General features: G+C 39.3%; 2 protein-coding genes across 3 annotated transcripts in view; one reads left to right on the forward strand and one right to left on the reverse strand.

Annotated features, from left to right (window-relative positions):
• Window positions 1–1,182: 1,182 nt before the first annotated feature.
• Window positions 1,183–3,397, reverse strand: LOC114148297 (tripartite motif-containing protein 16-like). The gene has a single exon (XM_028023469.1). It carries the CDS (start codon window positions 3,341–3,343, stop codon window positions 1,661–1,663), a length of 1,683 nt encoding a protein of 560 aa, XP_027879270.1. The 5' UTR covers window positions 3,344–3,397; the 3' UTR covers window positions 1,183–1,660.
• Window positions 3,398–4,431: 1,034 nt separating this feature from the next.
• LOC114148298 (thyroid hormone receptor alpha) overlaps window positions 4,432–19,298 on the forward strand; it is a 71,854-nt gene continuing 56,987 nt past the window's right edge. For both annotated transcript variants that reach the window (XM_028023471.1, XM_028023472.1), the window contains exons 1-2: window positions 4,432–4,789; window positions 15,565–16,506. The gene's annotated coding sequence lies outside the window, so the exon portion shown is untranslated. The remainder of the gene's footprint in view (window positions 4,790–15,564; window positions 16,507–19,298) is intronic.

Below are 19,298 nucleotides of genomic sequence, written 5' to 3' on the forward strand. Positions count from 1 at the left end.
AGTTTCTTAAAGTTCAACATGTATGAAAAGTGCCCAAAAATGAACACTTTGACCCAAAATGGCCGTCTTCCTGTTGGGCCTAGGCCATACCTCCAAGAGAGTTTTTCTCTTGTTTCACGGAGTGGTGCCAATGTACCACATTTCAGCTATGCACAATTTATCTGTGGCCCTTCCTCACGTTAGGGGGCGCTGTAGAGCCGTTGGCCACGGCCATTTTTAAATCCACTGAAATATTCAAATTTCATACAGGGGACAATTTGGGGTAAAGATTAATGAGTTTTCGTAGCTCAAATGGGGCTGATAGCACAAAACTACCAGCGGCTTTTAATTTACAGACTAACATAACCTGAGGAAATACAAAATGCATTTTTAAACTGATTGTTTCATTAATTAGGGAACAAAAAGGTTTTCGAACCTCAACTCATTTGGAAAAATAATCTCCATTCTCATTAAAGGGGCAGTATTGTGCAAAATTTACTTTTTTAGCTTTACGTCATGTTATAATGTTATTTCCTTGTTTAAAAAAACATACCTAGAGTGTTGCTTTGATTATTTTGTGCACGTTTGATAAATCTTTTAGTCTCCCATGGCAACCATTCAGCTGTGCAAAACACCTGGGTGTTTTGCACAGCTAGCTCCGCCTTTGAGACGCCGCTCCTTCTTGAAGCTACAGTTTCCAAGCTTCCGCCTCACAGAACAGGCCTCCCTCATGACTCCTCCACTCAGTTCCTTCAGACTAGCCAGCAGCAATTAGCAAACACCTGTTGGAACAGAGAATCTGCCGAGCTCATTAAAGTAGCTACTTCACAGTGAAGCGCTGGTGAAAACATTGTTAAACAGTTAATAGAGGAGCCATGTTGTGATGACTTCCTGAAAGCAGAGTTTCAGAAAGAGCAGGAGATTTTAAAGAGACAGGGGCCCAATTTCAAGACATTAAATTACAAACTCAAATTTCTTTTAAATCATATTTGATATGAATAGAATTTTTATGAGAGCTGAAGATTACTTAGCATAATGATTTCACAAGACACACATTTAAGAATGTGGTTTAAATTAATGCCATTTCATACAATCCACTGTAACTCATTCCAAATTTTTGCTCCTGTTGTCCCTGTAAGCATCGCGTGTGTGTCCGATCCTCTCTAGCATCACGAGACCCTCTGAAGGAAATGTTTTCAGCAATTTAGATGACAAAACTCACAATTTATTGTAATAATGAAGAGAAAAAAATGTCAAATGTCTCTGGAATAAAGCTAAAGAAGCAGAACGAAAGCCAGTGGTTCTAATCTAGATCTAAACATTTCAAAACAGCAAAACCTCTAAGTTGATGTTCAGTTTCTTCATGGCATCACAATAAAGACAACAGAAGCGAGTTCATTTCACTTTGATATCAACTGAAGAATGAGTGTTCTACAGATCAATGGAAGAAAATCCAAATACATCAATACACATATTACAGCAAAAATTATTGAACCCCAGAGAAGATGAGATTTTCTGGTGGAGAAATATTTCATATAAGAATAAAAGAAAACATCAGCAAAGATCATTAATGGTTCCTGGAGCAAAGAGACTGAGAAGAACTACATTTAAAGCAGAGAAATTAAGAACAGAACAGCAGAACCATGAAGCCTGATCAGTGATCAGAGAGAAGAGAGGAAATCTAGTTGAGTTTAATGAACTCTGCAGAGGATCCAGACCCAAAATAATTCCACACCCTAACTCCAGCCAGTAGCGGCTGAGTGAATGTGGTCTGGACTCTGTGGAGGAGAGTCATGGTTTCAGAGACGCTGTAGAAGGACAGAAGACCTGCTGTGTGATCCAGGTAAACTCCTAGTCTGGAGGAAACTGGACCTGAGATGGAGGTCCAGATGTTGTTGTGACCAAATCTAGAACCACTACAATCTAAAGCCCAAGATTTGTTATTATATCCAAATTCACATTCATTGCCACTTCCTGCTCTGCTGATATTCTTGTATGCGACTGATACAGAAACATAAATTTTCCACTCCACCTCCCAGTAACAACGTCCAGTCAGACTCTCTCTACTCAGAACTTGGGATTTATCAGTGAATCTGTCTGGATGATTAGAATAAGACTGACGATCTTTCATCGATCTCACCTTCCTGTTTCCCTCTGATAGAACCAGCCGTGTGTTTGCTGTGTTTGGATCCAGTGTAATTTCACATGAATATTTCAAGAACTCAGCTCTGGTCTTTGGTTCTGGTTCTGACAGCAGAACATCCACCTCAGTGACCATCAGTGAGATGTTTGTCCATGAGTCTCTCAGGACGTCCTGTAGTTTCTCTCTGAGCTCTGACACAGCTGCTGTCACGTCCTCAAAGTGTCTCAGAGGACGGATGTTGATGCTGGATGAGTGTGTAGACTCACTGAGTGCTGGCAGTGAGGGGTAGTTGAGGAGAAACTGGTTGTGATCCTCTGTGTGTGAGAGCTGCTCCAGCTCAGCGTCTTTCCTCTTCAGCTCAGTGATCTCCTGCTCCAGCTTCTCCTGAACATCTTTGACTCGACTCACTTCAGTTTCCTGCTGGGATCTGATCTGCTGCTTCACCTCAGAGCTTCTTTTCTGGAGGAGACGGATCAGCTGGGTGAAGATCTTCTCACTGTCCTCCACTGTTTTATCAGCAGAGCGACTGATGACCTCCACCTCCTGTTGAAGCAGCTTCACATCTTCCTCTCTGTCCTGGATTCTCTGCTGGATGTTTCCTCGTCTCTCCTCCAGCTCTCTCTGCCTCTCAGTCCTTTCTGTTGCAGCTGACACCATGTCATGACCTTTATGTTCATCCACTGGGCAGAGATAACAGATAAACTTCTGATCAGTACGACAGAACATCTTCATCACCTCATCATGACGAGAGCAGATGTTCTCCTGCAGGTTCTTGGTCGGCTCCACCAGCTTGTGTTTCTTAAATGCAGCTGAATCATAATGAGGTTGAAGGTGATTCTCACAGTAGGAAACCAGACAGACTAAACAGGACTTGATGGCTTTCAGTTTTCCTCCTGTGCAGAAATCACAGGCCACATCTTCAGGTCCAGCATTGCAGTGATCAGCATCAGCAGCAGCAGCAGCAGCAGCTTGGAGTCCAGTCTTCTTCAGCTGCTCCACTAGAGCTGCTAGCATGGTGTTCTTCTTTAGCACAGGCCTCGGTGTGAATGTCTCCCTGCACTGAGGGCAGCTGTGGATTCCCTTCTGATCCTCTTCATCCCACTGGGTTTTAATACACTTCATACAGTAGCTGTGTCCACAGGGAATCGCCACCGGATCCTTCAGTAGATCCAGACAGATGGAGCAGGAGAAAGTTTCTGGGTCCAGCTGATTCTGCTCCATTTCTGCTCTCGGTCACAGTGACTGTGTGAGTTTCATTTCCTGAAAACAGAAACTGGGTTGAGTGTTGACCTGTGGGTCACATGTCAGAGCAGAGAGGCAGCAGCCAATCAGCTTTCACCTTCAGCAGCCGTTGGATCCACCCAGATTGAAGGCGTGTTTGAGCAGGAAGAAGAGAGAGAAATATGAGGCTTAGAGAGAAAGACTGGAAGATGATGAACTGAATGAGTGGAAGAAGAAGAGAGTCTGGTTGCTCTGTTTTAATTTGTAATGGAGCAACAGCAGTAAGTAATGAAGAAAAAAACAACAATGTAAACATAGTAAACATAATATTAGTGAAAAGTAGAGAAAATGTAGAGTAGCAACTGTATTAAAAATGAGGAAATAATAAAACAAGAACAAGGTAATGTCATTAGTATTTATTTTTCAATAGTAGAGTTTAGACCTTCCTTGAGGAAAGTCAAATATGTTATATGGTGATAAGTGAACTTAGTGAATATTCAAAGTTAATCTTCTTTGATTTGTATAATAAAGTATGGAAATGTGAAACATTACCTTAAAGATGGATAGAGACTGCAGTAGTACCAATACCAAAACCCAGAAAAGATTGCTTAAAGCCTGAGTAGTTATCTGCTATGAAACAAGATAATCATGTTTGCACTAACACAACGTGCCATTTTTTAATGTACTTTACACATTGTTCAATTTATTTCCTCTAAAGTTTTTATATTGACACTTAATGTTTATATGCTGTGATTGCTTGAAACAATCTTGTTTTATAAAGCTGATTCTGATTTGAAAGTTATATTCAGATATAGTTTTTATATATTTTAGCTCGCCTTCCAACAAACCAATCAGTGGAGTAAGTCATAGCTTTTCACTGTGGTCACTTTTGACGTTAAACACAGCAGGTCATTAGTTACTAACAGTGTAGAGTTGAAAGTCATGAAAAGAGCTCGTTTGGTTGGACTGTTTATTATGTAACCTCCATGGCGGCAGTGATCCTGTCTTGCCAGTAGAGGGTGCTGCAGAGCCTAGCGACGTATCGTCCCCGCTTCCAGCTGACCCGCATTCACCAGCGCTATACAGACGCGGGACAGCGCTCGAGCAGGAGTTTCCTCCCCCACGTACACCGTGACCGTGAAATTCCGGCAGTCCCGGGATGGCAGGTCGCTGCTGTCGCCTCTTTTCGCTCTTGACAGCGCGCTGACAGAGGAAGCAGTCTCCCCCAGGAGCTTCAGGCGAACCGGCTGCAGCTGACCGGAATTACACTGTAGCGTTCACTTGTTTCTCTTTTCTTTAATTTGCCGCTCCCGGTGACATGTTTTATGTCGACTCTGCTTGAGGTGCTTTTCTATCCGGAGTGGACAACACCGCTACAAAGTGAAACAGAGAGAGAGAGAGAGAGAGAGAGAGAGAGGCGCCTCGCAGTCAGTCACGCGGTGCAAGGTGAGTGGTGTCCTCACGTCAACCCCCCGGCCTGCTCACTGTACTCTGGCCGCAGATTAACGCGGACTATGTCGGCTTTCTATAAAACGTCAACGTTCACTTTAATCTCCGTCGAGACTTTTGTGGCTGTCATTATGCTGCGTTACCTGACAGCCGGAGCCACAAACTTGCTAAAATACATTCTCCGTTAATGGGTCAGGGCAGTGACGTTAGGGGCACGTTGCCAGCATATAGACCGGGAGGAATGCGGATGTTTCTGGGTGTTCTGTTCGCACTCGTGGGCTTTCTTCTATGTCGCAAGAGCTCACGTAGTTTAACTCCAACACATCCAACTGGTTGCTCTTGAAAAGCTACTGGAGACTCGATAGGGAACGTTTCTGTTTCCAAGCAGCGGCGATACCAAAGGGGGACGAGAGGGGGCGGGATATCCACCTCTGTTAGTTTGCTGACCACCTCACTGCTGCCTGGGTGGTTAATATTAATCAAAAAATATTTAACCTTGGAATATTTTTATTATTTTTTATGCTTGAAAGATTGAGATTAGCAAAAAAAAGTTTTTATTTTTTTATTGGCTCTAGTGGCCTTTATTTGACAGGAAAGAGGGAAGACATGCGGCAAAGGTCGCCAGGCCGGGATTCAAACCCGCAACAGCCGTGTCGAGGACTAAGGCCTCTATATGTGGGTTGTGCTTAACCCCTGCGCCACCACAACACACCCAAGAATAGCACATTTAACAACAAAGAAACTTGTCTGTGGGACATAACTCCAATTTATTACATTTCCAAATTATGGACTCCGTCCGCTCCCCAATCTGTTTGAGAAGCTGGAATATTTAGTTACAACCTTAACAGATGCGCTATTAGTTGGAGTTTGCAAAGCAAACAATCGAGGAGTGCCATTCATTATCACTAGTCATTAATTAGCTTTGCCCTCAAGAGCAGAGATAAGGAGGATTGTAAATTATTAACTTCTATAATACTGTCAAGACAGATTCTATCACATATTAATGCATATTAAGGCATATTTGGTGTTTGAACTATTGAAATAGGCATATCTATTTGTTTTGAGAGCTCAAGTAATTGTGACTTTCAGCTATCTGTGGGTGGTTGTGGTTCCTGACCACAGTGAAGAGACAAGCAGCATGCTATGCTAGTTGTAAGAATTTGTTCCTATAAAAGTGTTTGCTATTTTCTCCACATTTTGTTCAATAAGGGCATCAAGAAACATAGGCATGAGCTAATTAGAAGATATGATTAAATGTCATTATTGTGTTTAGCTTAATGATATGAATCTCTCTTTTTTTAAGTAAGTTGAATCCTAAAGAAGCTTATTTCAACAATATCTTATCAGGGCCATTCTAAATAGAGGGAAAAGAAGAGGAGTACATTTATGGCAAAAAGTCTGAGATTTTGAGGTTAATCTCAAAAATATTCTGGAAAAAAAACTTTTCAAAAGTCAAAAATTTTCGACTTTCTGAACTTTTCAGAGTTTCAAAACTGGAACATTTTTAACTATTGAAATTCTGGAATTTCCAAGTTATTTTTCTAGAAAATTTCTGTGATTAATCTCAAAATGTCTGAGCACGTTTTTCGACTTTTCAAACGTAGAAATTTCCATGTTTGTTTTCTCTCTAGAAAATGTCTGAGATTAATTTTAATCAGAGATTTTTGATGTAAATTTACTTCTCCTTTTCTCTTTTCTATCTATCATGCCCCTAAAATTAGATTAGATTGTTTTTCAAGAACAATATTTGTGCTTGTGGCACTGTGAATGCTGTGCCATGCAGTCGCTGTCCTGAAAGACTATTTATTAGCTAAAAAAATATTTTTAAGATTGGGATAATGATAATCCTTATCATTATCCCAAAAGCACCACAAAATATCACACTAAAATTCCATGTCTACAACACAAACTCACTTTGTTAAATCATCAATTAAATGTTATTGATCATATTTTTTTTAAATTTTTGTAAAGTTCGTTTTAGATTCTGAGCTGTATACATAATTTATGAAAATAGAGTGGCAGTAGTGTGATGATCTGGGCCTGCTTTGCTCTTCAGGACCTGGATGATGAAGAATAGAGCTATGAAATGTGAAGTTTTGTTTCTTCTGAAACATTTAAGTGTGATAAAGAGGCATTAACTATAAAAAAAAACAAACATGCCTTTGCTTAGAAACAACAGACATTGTTCCTGCAGGTTTTGCTCATGTAGTGTTACACTTGCTTATATTCAGGCTGTGGAGTTTTAAAGGAGTGTAGCTCTTGTTGGGTTGTGTAGTTTTAATAGTGAGTTTTGAACTGGAACCCATAAAAGTTTCTGTTTCAATCTGCACACACAATGTCGACACAATACCTGGATCTAGTGGTTTGTTGGAGTTGTCTGTAGCAGGCCGTTAACAGGCCGCTAGCAGGATGTTAGCGTGCATCTCGCCTGGTCTGCTGTCAAACCACATTTCATCCGTCAGCACGTCTCCCAGCAGGCTCAGGGACACAGCGATGGCGCTGGAACAAGGACCACTTCAGCTGACTAGAGCAGGTCATTTTCACGATAAACAAAATCAGCCGGCAGGTCGCACACAAAGATCCGCCGATGGTCTCTGAGACTCTATGGAAAGCTGGAAGTGCCATTGCTAATATCTCTTAAAACTCCTGGAAAGCGAGTGCTTTCACACACCGCTTGGGAGAGATTTTCTATTTTCCATCATTCTTACAAAATTTCTCATTTGGAGCACATACAGTGTCTTGTGGAAGTATTCATAGCTCTTGAACCTGCTCGTATTTCGTCATGTTGCGACTGAGGGTACACCGATTGCAATTCTGACTGTGGCTGATACCGAGTTTTCTTTTGGTCTGAAAAGTTGCTAAGTTTGCAATATTTTTGGCTATTGTTATGAGTTCAGTTGGGTCAGTGAGTCAGTCATCTCTCAGAGCAAAAGGAGACAGTGGCTGATTTTCAGTCCTGTGCAGAAGTAGATAAGATCGGTTTCACATGCAAGTATCGGCCAATCACCAGTTTTTCATTAGTTAAGAAAATTGGTGCTGATCCATCAGTGAAACTCTGCATTTTTATGTGATGTAGCAACAAGCTACCTTCTTAATGTTTAGCATTGAGATGCTGTTTTAGTCTTGAAAGGCTTCACTGATAGGCTATTTCCTTTTTTAAATGGTAAATGGACTGAACTTATATAGCGCTTTCCCAATCATTCTGACAACTCAAAGCGCTTTACACTAGAGTCACTTTACAGTGTCTGAGTCACTTTCACCCATTCATACTCACAAACGCACACAGATTTATACACTGATATGCAGATCAGTAGGCAATTGGGGTTAAAGTGCCTTGCCCAGGAGCACATCAGCAGAAGGAAGCTGGAATCAAACCCGCAACCTTCTGATCAGAAGATGACTACTCTACCCTCAGTCACCCCCATTCACAACTTGAACACATCAATAGTTTTTTCCAGCATCCAATCAGATCAGCTTTTGAAGCAAAAATATGTCCTTCATCACTAGTTCTTCTGCCTCTTCTTTGTGGAGTGCATGATGCCTGGATGCTGTTTTATGGGAGCAGACCCTCGTTCACCAGGGTCTGCTATGAAACATTAGAACAGGAAACAAACTGCTGTGGAGTGAATAAGACCATCAACTGATTCTCCTTTCATTTCAGTCACACAGAAAAAAAATTATTCATTTTCAGCACTATTTCTGACTTCTTTAAGCAAACTCTCAGTGTGACTTTGCTGATGTCCGCTTCAGCACCGGACAGCTCCTGAAAGCGGCACACCTCAGGGAGCTGACTCGCATATCCAACACGTTGTTAGGAAGAATATTAGGACAATCACTGTAGCACATCAATAATATGTCTGCAGTTTGATGATTCTGATAGTGATGTATGGATTTAGTGTCTGAGTTGTTAAAACTCACAGAAGGAAGTGAGGACAATCTTTAATGGTGAAAACAAACAAAAAAGGCATTTGTAATAAAACAATACTTTTAAAAAAAAAGCTTTTCCAAGCTTTTTTCTCACTAGACCCCTTTTTTTCCTCTAATTTTAAGACATTCTTATGGTAAAATCATGTCTTTATTCTGCTAATATTACGACTTGGTCCTCATTGTTTGACAAAACGTCTTGTAGCCTGGCACTAATACTCTGCTGCACAACTCTCAAAATGGATGAATGAAATCAAAATATTTGTGACAATATTTCCTGTCATTTGTATTTTTGTTTTTAGACGAGAACGTGAGAAAAAATGGATTACAATTGGATCTGGTGTGAAAAAAATCATAGATTTTATTTCTAACCCATATTGCCCATCCCTAATTTGTTGTGATGGCAATCTTTTCCCCCAAAGTCTCAGAGCCCCTCGATTAGGTATTATAACTAGGTATTATATGCAGCAGCGTTTATTACATTATTTGAGCAAAAGTTCCAAACAGTGCAGATAAATATTTCCGCCATACAGAACTAACCGGAAACATATTTAAAAGTGAACCTTGAGTGAATCAATGATGGATGTACGCACGTGGAAACATAGCATCCATGTGACGTTGTCTCACGTAGACCAACCTACGACCTGCCAGCAGCCAGACATGACCTCCTCTCCTGTCCTCCCCCTCCCTCTTTTCCACTGAGGCTAAAAGCTGCCCTCTCCCTCTGCCCCTGCTGCATGTTTCTATATGTGTGTGTGAGGTTACATAAGCAGAGCGGCGAGGCCCCCGGGGTCCCACTGTCTGCCTCCCTCATCCACATGTAGACAGACTCACTGATCTGATGAATTGTCCTCATTTTGTTTGTAGTGTTAGCAAACGCCACAGAAGGCCAACAGACGTTTTTGGGGTTTTTTTTCCAATTCAACATCATTATTAGCTGTAGCATCCCGGCTAGCGGCTAGTTAAATTAGCGGTCGCTATGTAATGTGGCCTGGTTATGGTTCCAGATACTATCGAGCTCCGTTGTAGCGGAGCTGCTCTCATTCAGCAGCAGTAGTGGTTGCTCTGCTGTTCAGTCTCTTTGTCTCCTTCAGTGTTCACAAACTGCTGTATTTATCAGTGTTTCCTTCTGTGTGCCAGACAAACGGAGCGTGATTACACAAGCCTGAGAGCTAAAATAAACACGCCGAGGCGAAAAGTCGTGAAGATGAAAATAGATGCAACAATAAGGTGCAGACCTGGTTGGGTTAGGGCAGTCTGTATTAGAAACACCAGCCAGTCTGTAGAGTGACATATATTGTATTACTATTGACTTTTTGACTTAGGCGAATGAAGTAGTAACTTTATGAGTAGGCTTGTTACAATAAACTATAAAATCAGTTGTTGATTTGATAATTAAAATAAGCTCAATAATTAATTTGCATGATTTATTATTTTTTTCTCTTTTCTCTCTTTCCTTCTACCAAACCTGCTCTCCAGTCTGGTGTTTTGTTTACAGAGACTTCATAGTTAATGTTATGTGTTGTTTTGTGTTGCTTTGTTTATTTATTTTCGATATTTAAAATGTTCGGTGTTAACTGTTCATTAGAATGTCAAATTCATTGATCTTTCTGAATATGTCGTTGCATTATTATGCCGTTACTATTATACTACTTGAAAACAGTCTCAAAACAACATTATCGTGGATCCCAATAACTTCCGGGACAATTTGTCGTCCATCATGACAGACAATTTGCCTGTCATGATAAATGTGTTATCATGACAGGCATATATATCAGAACGTCAACATGAAAAATAACAATAAATTAATTATCCAATTTCTTTTTCAAATAAATAACTTTTTTTATTGGAATTGTTTTTAAAAATAGTAGACCAATATGAAAACAGACCACTATAAGTTTTTTTTTTAAACACTTGGAGGGAAAAAAAAAGTCAATTTTTGCTGCTCACCAGTTTTAAGATTTAAAAACAGCAAAAACACAAAAACCGTACATCAACAAAAGTGTTGGTATGACGAGGGAAGTGTAGAAATGATGAGTGAAATGTCAGTATCCTTCATGATATATCAACTTTAGTCTCAATGTTTGGAATTCAGTCACAAAATAGAATTTCAACTTTTTTCTTCAACATTAAAATGTACTTGAAATCTTATTTTCTTGTTCTCGGTATTTCAACTTTAATCTAAAATGGAAACTTTTAAGTGAGCCCAACATTTCTCCGTAAGTTTGAAGGCTTGAAGCTCAGGAGCAAAGTACAGTGAGGAAGCAACGGGCTTTGTGGGAGTTTTGCTGCAGGAGGGACTGGTGCACCAAACTGAGTGGAATCATGAGGGAAAAAAGTTATGTGGAAATATGGAAGTGACATCAGTGAGTTCGGGCGAAAAATGGTCTTCTTAGCCACAATCATAAAACCAAATTATTGTGAGAAGCTCAAGTTACACAATTTAAAAGGAAATTAAATCAAACTTTAAGGAAATCTACAGTTTTATCAGATTTAGTTGATGACAGTGAGAGGAAAACGTCTTTGTTTTTTTTATTTTTAATGTACATAAACATCTGGTTCCAATTTCATATTGTATCTTATTTAGCCCTCAAAGATTGCATCTTTACTTACAACTAAGAATTAAAAAAGATGATTTTACCAAGAAGGTATAAAAAAATCCAAAGACTGAGACTCATGATTCAGCCGCCCATAATTTAAACCTCGCCTCCTTGATCACCTTTTGTTCCTCCGCTGAGGTTTTGCATTTGAAAAAATAAATAAATAAATAAACAGAAGCAGAGAGTCTACTGTGGTTGACAGCACACAGTTAAATATTTATGACATCCAAATAATCTCTTTACAGCCATAAACAGGTCTGTGTCTTATCTGTAAACACAAAATATCCACCTACTTTTAATCTTCATTGCCCTTCTAAACCATTTATCTTTTTTATTCTGTCTATTCTTCATATTCTTATCTGATGGTTATGCATCTGTTTTGATGTCTCTGGACAATCTGTCCATCTTTCTGTTTTCCTGTCTCTTTTTTATCTGGTCTCAGTGGCTGATTATTATGCAACAGTCTTCCAGGTTATGGAGGACTGAACCTGCCAAAATGGGTAGTAGATATACAAATATATATATGACTTGATAAAGTAATTAATGTTCCAGACATTGCATTCAAAAAAAGAAAAAAAAATGTTTCCAATCTATCTTATTATACAATGTGAATAAGTTCATAAGTTATTTGCTGAACATTTTCAACAGTATACATTTTTGATTCATTTTATTTATTAAACAAAAAATCTATCCAAACCAACCTGGGTCTTTTTTGGGGGGGTCTATGTGCAAATAAAATTTCCCCTTTGATTTTCTGTCCTACTTAGACACCGTTCTTCTAATGTCTAGCCAGGGCTCATTGGTTTATCGTGTCAGCATAATTTTACCCTACATTCATTTTACTTAAGGAACTATTTCTTTCTTTCTGTTCCTCATTATGCTAACAAAATGCTGACTCGTAACACATGAACATGAAATCTGTTGATCAATGTTCCAGTTGTTATGAATCAGACGCTTAAAGGAGATCAGTGTTTTGAGTGTTTTACAGTTTTCTAGAAGTTTGTTACAGATTTGTGACACATAGAAGCTGATTGCTGCTTCTCCATGTTTGGTTCTGGTTCTGAAGATGTAGAGCAGAACCAGAACCAGAAGAGCTGAGAGGTCTGGAAGGTTGATACAATGACATCATGTCCTTAATGTATTGTGGCGCTAAGTCGTTCATTTATAATCAGTGATGTCAGTAACGCATTACGCCGGACTACTTTTTTCAGTAACGAGTAATCTAACACATTGCTATTTCAAATCCAATAGTCAGACTACAGTTACTTATCGAAATCACTTTGCGTTACTGTCCACAAAACACACACAAATTACTTAATTTTTTGTTGTACTGTTGTGACCATTAAACAATCTCTCCTTCAGTTCAACCATGTAAGTGGAGACACATTGTTGATGTAATCATTATAAAATAACTTGCAATTAAGTATTGGCAAAGACCAATTACATTTTCACAGGTGGCAGAGCGTTGCTGTTAGCAGCTGCTAAAAGAAACTAAAAAAAGTTACTTTTAATGTAACTTAGTTACTTTCCAAATCAAGTAATCAGTAATCTAAGTCAGTGGTCCCCAACCACCGGGCCTGGTACCGGGCCGCACAAGAAATAATGAACTACTTCCGGATCTTTTATTTTGAAAATCCTAAACCGGATTTTACCGGTTACGTCTTGCGCGTCAAAATTGAGCCAACGCTGACCGGTCCGCGCGAGTAAAACAGTTGGGGACCACTGATCTAAGTTACTTTTTCAAGGACTAATTGTTAATCCGATTAAAGTTATTTTTTCAAAGTAACTGTGCCATCACTGTTTATAACCCACAACAGTATTTAAAGTCTTTTTTCTGAGCTACAGGGACTGTAAGAGGACACAAGCTGCTTTAAAGTTCATATTCTCCAAGTTAACATTTGTAGGTGTCATGGCAATCAGAGACTGCTCTGGTCGGATGAAATCAAAATTGAGTTTTTACTTGTGCACAAATCTACGGGGTTACATGGTTGCGGCTGCATCATGCTGTGGGACTGCTTTTCTTCAGCAGGGACAGGGAAGATGGGTGGAGCCAAATACATTGGCATTTGGTTTTAACTTGTCTGAAGTTGCAGCGAGTCGTAATCACTGTGTGAAACTGACTAGAGCTGAGATGCAGTGAGATTAACCGGGCAGTTTACTCTTTGGGTGTGTTCCCACAACTGTGGGTGTACAAATACAGATGGGTGATAACAGGATTACACCACAGCAACTTTGCATACTAAGTAAGTCCGACAGCTTCTATTGCACAATAAAGTCTTTGCATTTGTTTGACATTTCATACATGTACCTGCTCTCTATCTGACTCGATGTGTATTTGCATTCTGTTTTGTGTTTCATTATGTATCAAGTTTCTAAAGTCCTGCCGTTGCTTCACTTTGAACTACCGAAATTAGTGTGAGCCTTTTACAAGGTTGTTCTAAAGATAAAGGGAAGTATATGTTATGGTAATGATTTCAATTGTTTGCTTCTTTGCCACAACCAGATGTTTCAGACAGAGGTGTGACCAAGTCACTGTGTTGCAAGTCTCAAGTAAGTCTCAAGTCTTTGTCCTCAAGTCCGAGTCAAGTCTCAAGTAAAGACAGGCAAAAGTCGAGTCAAGTCTCAAGTCAGGAACCTTTAATTTCAAGTCATTTCGAGTCGTTTTAATTTTATTTTTTTTTATAATTTGCAATTATACATCAAATTCAAATAATAGACCATTTGTTCGTTTTAAAATATGTATTTATCTCAAATGATAGAACATGTGTAGCTGAACACAAAGTATAAAAAACATTTTTAAATTGGACCACTTTATTGCCCAGTTCTGTTAAACTTGATATTCAATAAAAAAAGAGGAAAATGCTGACATTTCCACAGCACAATACAAAGAACCATAACAGCAGTTTTTTCCTCTTTTCTCTGACCTGTCAAAACAATATATTGTCAATATAATTTCCCAACGTAGATGTCTTCAAATACACCAACCATCCTTAGATGATACTAGACCCGGCTCATCATCATGATGGGACAGAGAGACTCTGTTCCCTGTGTTCAGGTCCAGAATCTGCTTTCTGTTCCGGAGCCCCGCTCACTATCCACCGGCTTCCTGAGCTAACACGGTGCACATTATTTGTGGAGGCATTTGAAGGACCGGATTTATGGTAAATCATCACCAATTTAACCCGGAGTACACATGCTAACACGAAGTTAGCTAAAGTCAACTATCTTACAGCAAAAGAAAAGTGCCACCTACCGATCTTTGTGAAGCTTCAAATGCCGGACAAAGTTGGACGTCGTGGCATCTCCATCCGATATTCTCTTCTTGCATGTTTTACAAGTTGCAGTTCGTTTTTTAGTCGAAAGTTCATAACCTACGTAGTCAAAAGAAATTACTCGCAGAAGCATATTCGAGCGGTTATTTCGTATTTCGTTCCCTGAGCTTTGCCGCGTTTTTTTAAACGTCCAAATCCTGTTAATTTGATTGGTTGTGCTGCAGCTACGTACACATACATACATAAGGAGAGAGGAAAACCATAGTGACGGTCTGCGCATATTGATACGGAATGAGTGAAATTAATTAATGATGCCACTTTATAAATAATGTGTTTTAAATTTTAAGACTTTGAGTAAAAAATATCAAGTCTTTTCAAGTAAACAGCTTCAAGTCGAGTCAAGTCCCAAGTCAATGGCATGAAAGTCAAAGTCAAGTCCGAGTCTTTGAGCATTTTTTCAAGTCAAGTCTCAAGTCGTGATTTTAACGACTCGAGTCTGACTCGAGTCCAAGTCATGTGACTCGAGTCCCCACCTCTGGTTTCAGATCATCATAGAAATTTAGACATATAATACAAGACCATGTTTTGAGACTTCTGAATATGGCACCTTGCCTGCTGGTGCAGGAATACAAAAATGACTGAATAAAAAATTTAGATGGCGTTAGAAAAAAATAGATGTTGGGAGACTCGTTAGCTTACCAAAGCTTCATCCATACCAAGGATTTCCTTCTTTTGAATCTTGCTGGTGTTAATGTTATTGCCATTTGTTGGACAAGGGGATGTATTCCAACATTTTTAACTTGAATCCCATTGACCAAATTAACATTAAGTTAGGTTAGAGTGTGCCAGATTGGGGTTAGAGTACTATAAGCACTACAACTCTTGCAAACTATTACCATATTCTGAAATATTACATAAATAACCCATCTGTTTCTTTGAAGCTGTTCTGATTATTTCCTTGTTTTATCTTCCACAGGTGGACATCCTGAGACAACCGATCAGTTCTAGTCAAAAGGCAGAGCTGTGTATCAAGTCTTTATCCTCAATGGACCCAGACAAATGCAGCTGCAAATTCTAAAAACTGACAGTAGCACCTTTTTTTTTTTTTTTTTACCTCCAACGATCATCCCACAATCTTGCCAGAGAAAACTCTTGTGCTCTCTATCTCACAGGACTCTAGAAGTCTTCTCTATTTTACTCAGGTCTTTTCTCCCAATGCCTACCTCCTCCACTAAAACACTGAACTCAGAGACAACCTGTTTTACCTTCTAAACTCTTCAAACTGATGAAGAGCATTGACTTAAGACCTCAAACTTCCTGTCGTCTATAAGCTACAAAACAGCCACACTGATCACTGATAGCCTTTTCCAGTGGAAATTATTCAAACTGGAAGACGGACAATAGCTACTTCAGCCTCTCATTGTCCACTTGTTGAATCTGGCCGAAAGCTATATACCTCATTTATTATGTTCTGGAAGACATTTGTGTGCAGAAAACACAAGGCGACAATCATTGACGGAATTGATCCAGCAGACAGGAGTTAATATCCAAGCAAGATGCAAGCTACAAAGTAGGGAAGCAGCACTGGTGTCTTCCATTTGCTTTGGGGAGAAAAAATATAACCAGGGAGAAAAGCTGAGTACTGCCTTGGAGAAAACATAACTTCATGTTTCCCAGCACAAAAGCCAGACTATCTAAGCTATCTAAATACACCAGCAAAAAACACAGGGGGCTTTCAGTGAGCTTATTTTTACACCTAAAGCCTCCAAGCAGCAGAAGAAGGTCTTGAAAACTTCACCAGCTGTTTCTGTGCTGCAATCGAGACACAAAGAAACTTCCTGGGAGTTCAAATGCAAATAATCTTCACAGGTGGCAGAAGAGGCACAGAAGAACTGAACAAGTGAAGAAGGATGTAATGGTGAGTTGTATTCTCTTATTTTTTCTTGCCGTGTATGTTGTGAGGGTTTGAACATGAGAAAATGAAGTCCTGTCAAGTCTGTAACGTGTTACATGTGCGTTGGAAAAAACGGGGTTGCGGAATGTAGATTTGTGATGTGGCAGAACAGTTTCCATGTGTTAGATTAAAAAGGATGTTTGTTTAGTCATTTCAAACTTAATTCTTTACTTAAATTTGAGGAAAACTGACTTGGGAACATCTCTGTGAGATCCAAAAAATCCATGACAATCTTTGCTTTGACACTGCAATGTGTCAAACGAACCAAACCCCTTGAAAAATATATTTAAGGGCGTGCCATGGTGGCGTAGGGTAGCGCGACCCATGTTAGGAGGCCTTGAGTCGCGGGTTCGACTCCCAGGCCCTGCGATGTTTGACGCATGTCTTCCTCCCTCTCCTTCCCCCTTTCCTGTCAGCCTACTTTCATATAAGGGACACTATAGCCCACAAAAAGCCCCCCTGGAGGGGTACAAAAAAAGAAAAATATATTTACTCTCTTGCCTGTAGTGGTGCTGTACCAAGAACTGCTGAAGAAAATGACTCTGAAGACACTGAGCACAAATTACTTCTTCACAGAACGTAAACAAAAATGGAGTGGCATCAGAGTTTAGTGGTTGTAGGATTGCTATTTCTCCCACCGACGCTATGCGCTATGGTACGCTTCCTCCAAGTGGAAAGGTCAGAGTTCACTTTTTTGGTCCAGACTTTCTAGGCAAACAAACTGGAGTACAATTAATGTCTGAACAGATAATAATACCAACCTGACATGAAGATGAAGTTGAACATGATTGTATCTGTTTTAACAAGCATTACCTGTTATTTAAACCAATGATTTTTAAGAAGGCCAGTGGTACTAGTACACCTGTTGGCAGGCACCTAAGTTTGGCTCATTATACGTACAGTCTCTCTGTACTTTATTCCTCTATAGAAATGTGGAACATAAAAACCATCTCAGAATGGAGGAATGTATGTAGGGTTTGTATTTTTTATTTTTTTGTGCTGCTGTTTTGTGGGCTAGTTGAATATATGGAATTTTGATACATAAAGTATTTCTATATCTCTATGTGGTTTATAACTTTAAACAACTAAGAAACAAAAAAAAACTCTTCATCAGATTATGAAATGACTATGCAGTATGTGGTTCTATTGGCTTTTTATGCTCACGGATGAAAACAATCTTTTTCTCATGTATTATTTCATTACCTTTTTATCTCTAGCTGGCATTTAAAAGTCATTCGAGACGTTTTACGATACAGAGCTGAAGCAGATGTCAAACTCTGCTGTCAATAACTGAAATGAAATTATTCTAATGCCAAAAAAGACCAAATTTACTCCAGCTACAGTGGTTTAGACATCAGCACATAATAAAACTGATCAAGTCTTTATTAGATTCAAAGGTTCTCCAAATCTACCTCTAGAAGTCAACAACTGGTTCATTTATTTAACAAAGATGAAACAGAAAAGCTTTTTGTGAAAAACTAAGTACACCCCATGATTCAATAGCTTGAGTAACTTAAATTAATCCATTTCTATATGATTTCAGTCATTCCAATCAGTATGGAAAAAAGTTTGAAATTTTGATTTCCTGATGACACATTTGACTCCATGATACCTTAGTTTGTACAACAAATCTTAGGGGCCTGGAAGGTTTTGAGTACCCTGAAAGCAAAGGAAGCCCAGATCATAACCCCTCCACCACCATGCAGGGAAGATAACAAAGCTGTGCCGCATAACATGGCCAGGAATGATCTGTCAAAAGAAGGTGTCTCAGTAACATTCTGGTTTATCCAAACACAACTTTTCAAAGGTAACATGCTAACTTAACCCCCAGATCGTCAGGGGCCCCATAAATGCTGAAATTTTAACACAGACCATAGAAGTTGAATTTTAGCATTTGGTTGTTGCGAATGACAATGCTATTAAATCTGATTTAATGATTTCAGCACAGACAAACAAAAAATATTAAATTTGTTTAGCACTTAAATTTAAGATTTTAATTAATTGGCAAGTTTACTTTGTAAAAAAAAAAAATCTCCACGTTCTCTGAATTTAATCTTTGTGTTTGAGTTTAGTTTGCCCACAAATACATAGTGGTGGTGATGCTGTTAACAGGAAGAGGGGCCATTAAGTCATATTCTGCCCAAGACCCTGTACAACCTTGGCCCAGCCCTGCTGCACTATTTTGATTTGCTGATTGTGATTGGTTGATATTTATTTACGCGAATTCAAGGAATACTCCGGATGAAAAAGATGTCTGTGATTGACGTTGTTCAACTACATTAACTTTACCTACCTGCATTTGCACATACAGAGCCAAGCACCTGCCAGAACACGTATTGACCCAGAGAGATGCAAACGCACACAGTTTGTTCATGTGCTCTCGCATCAGTCTCACCGAACACGCAATAAGAACAGGCCGAGTTATAGCCGCTGTTCGTGTTGAGCATTCGATCCGTATGCTGGTGCAGTATTCTCTGACAGTGAACCCCACCAGAGAGTCATAGGAAAGATAATCATTTCCTAAATCTGCTCAGTCATGTTTTTCATTGTGCAGTGAATTTAAAGCAAATAAAATTGACTCAAGTCCTTCACATAGTGAAATGGTGCATACATCTCAAAATATGACAATATAATGCTCTGGTGGCATAATTCAGAGTTATTTATCTGGATTTTTCATAAGAAGATCTTTCTTGATGCTTTAAATTTCACATATATATGGGAAACTTAACTCCCTGCAGATTTATGAATGAAAGTCC

Source organism: Xiphophorus couchianus, chromosome 7, assembly GCF_001444195.1.
Source record: "Xiphophorus couchianus chromosome 7, X_couchianus-1.0, whole genome shotgun sequence".
NCBI classification, from domain to species: domain Eukaryota; kingdom Metazoa; phylum Chordata; class Actinopteri; order Cyprinodontiformes; family Poeciliidae; genus Xiphophorus; species Xiphophorus couchianus.

What these genes read in the sequence shown, in the direction of transcription:
- LOC114148297 (XM_028023469.1), bottom strand. Translation starts at nt 3,343, where the DNA reads ATGGAGCAGAATCAGCTGGACCCAGAAACTTTCTCCTGCTCCATCTGT.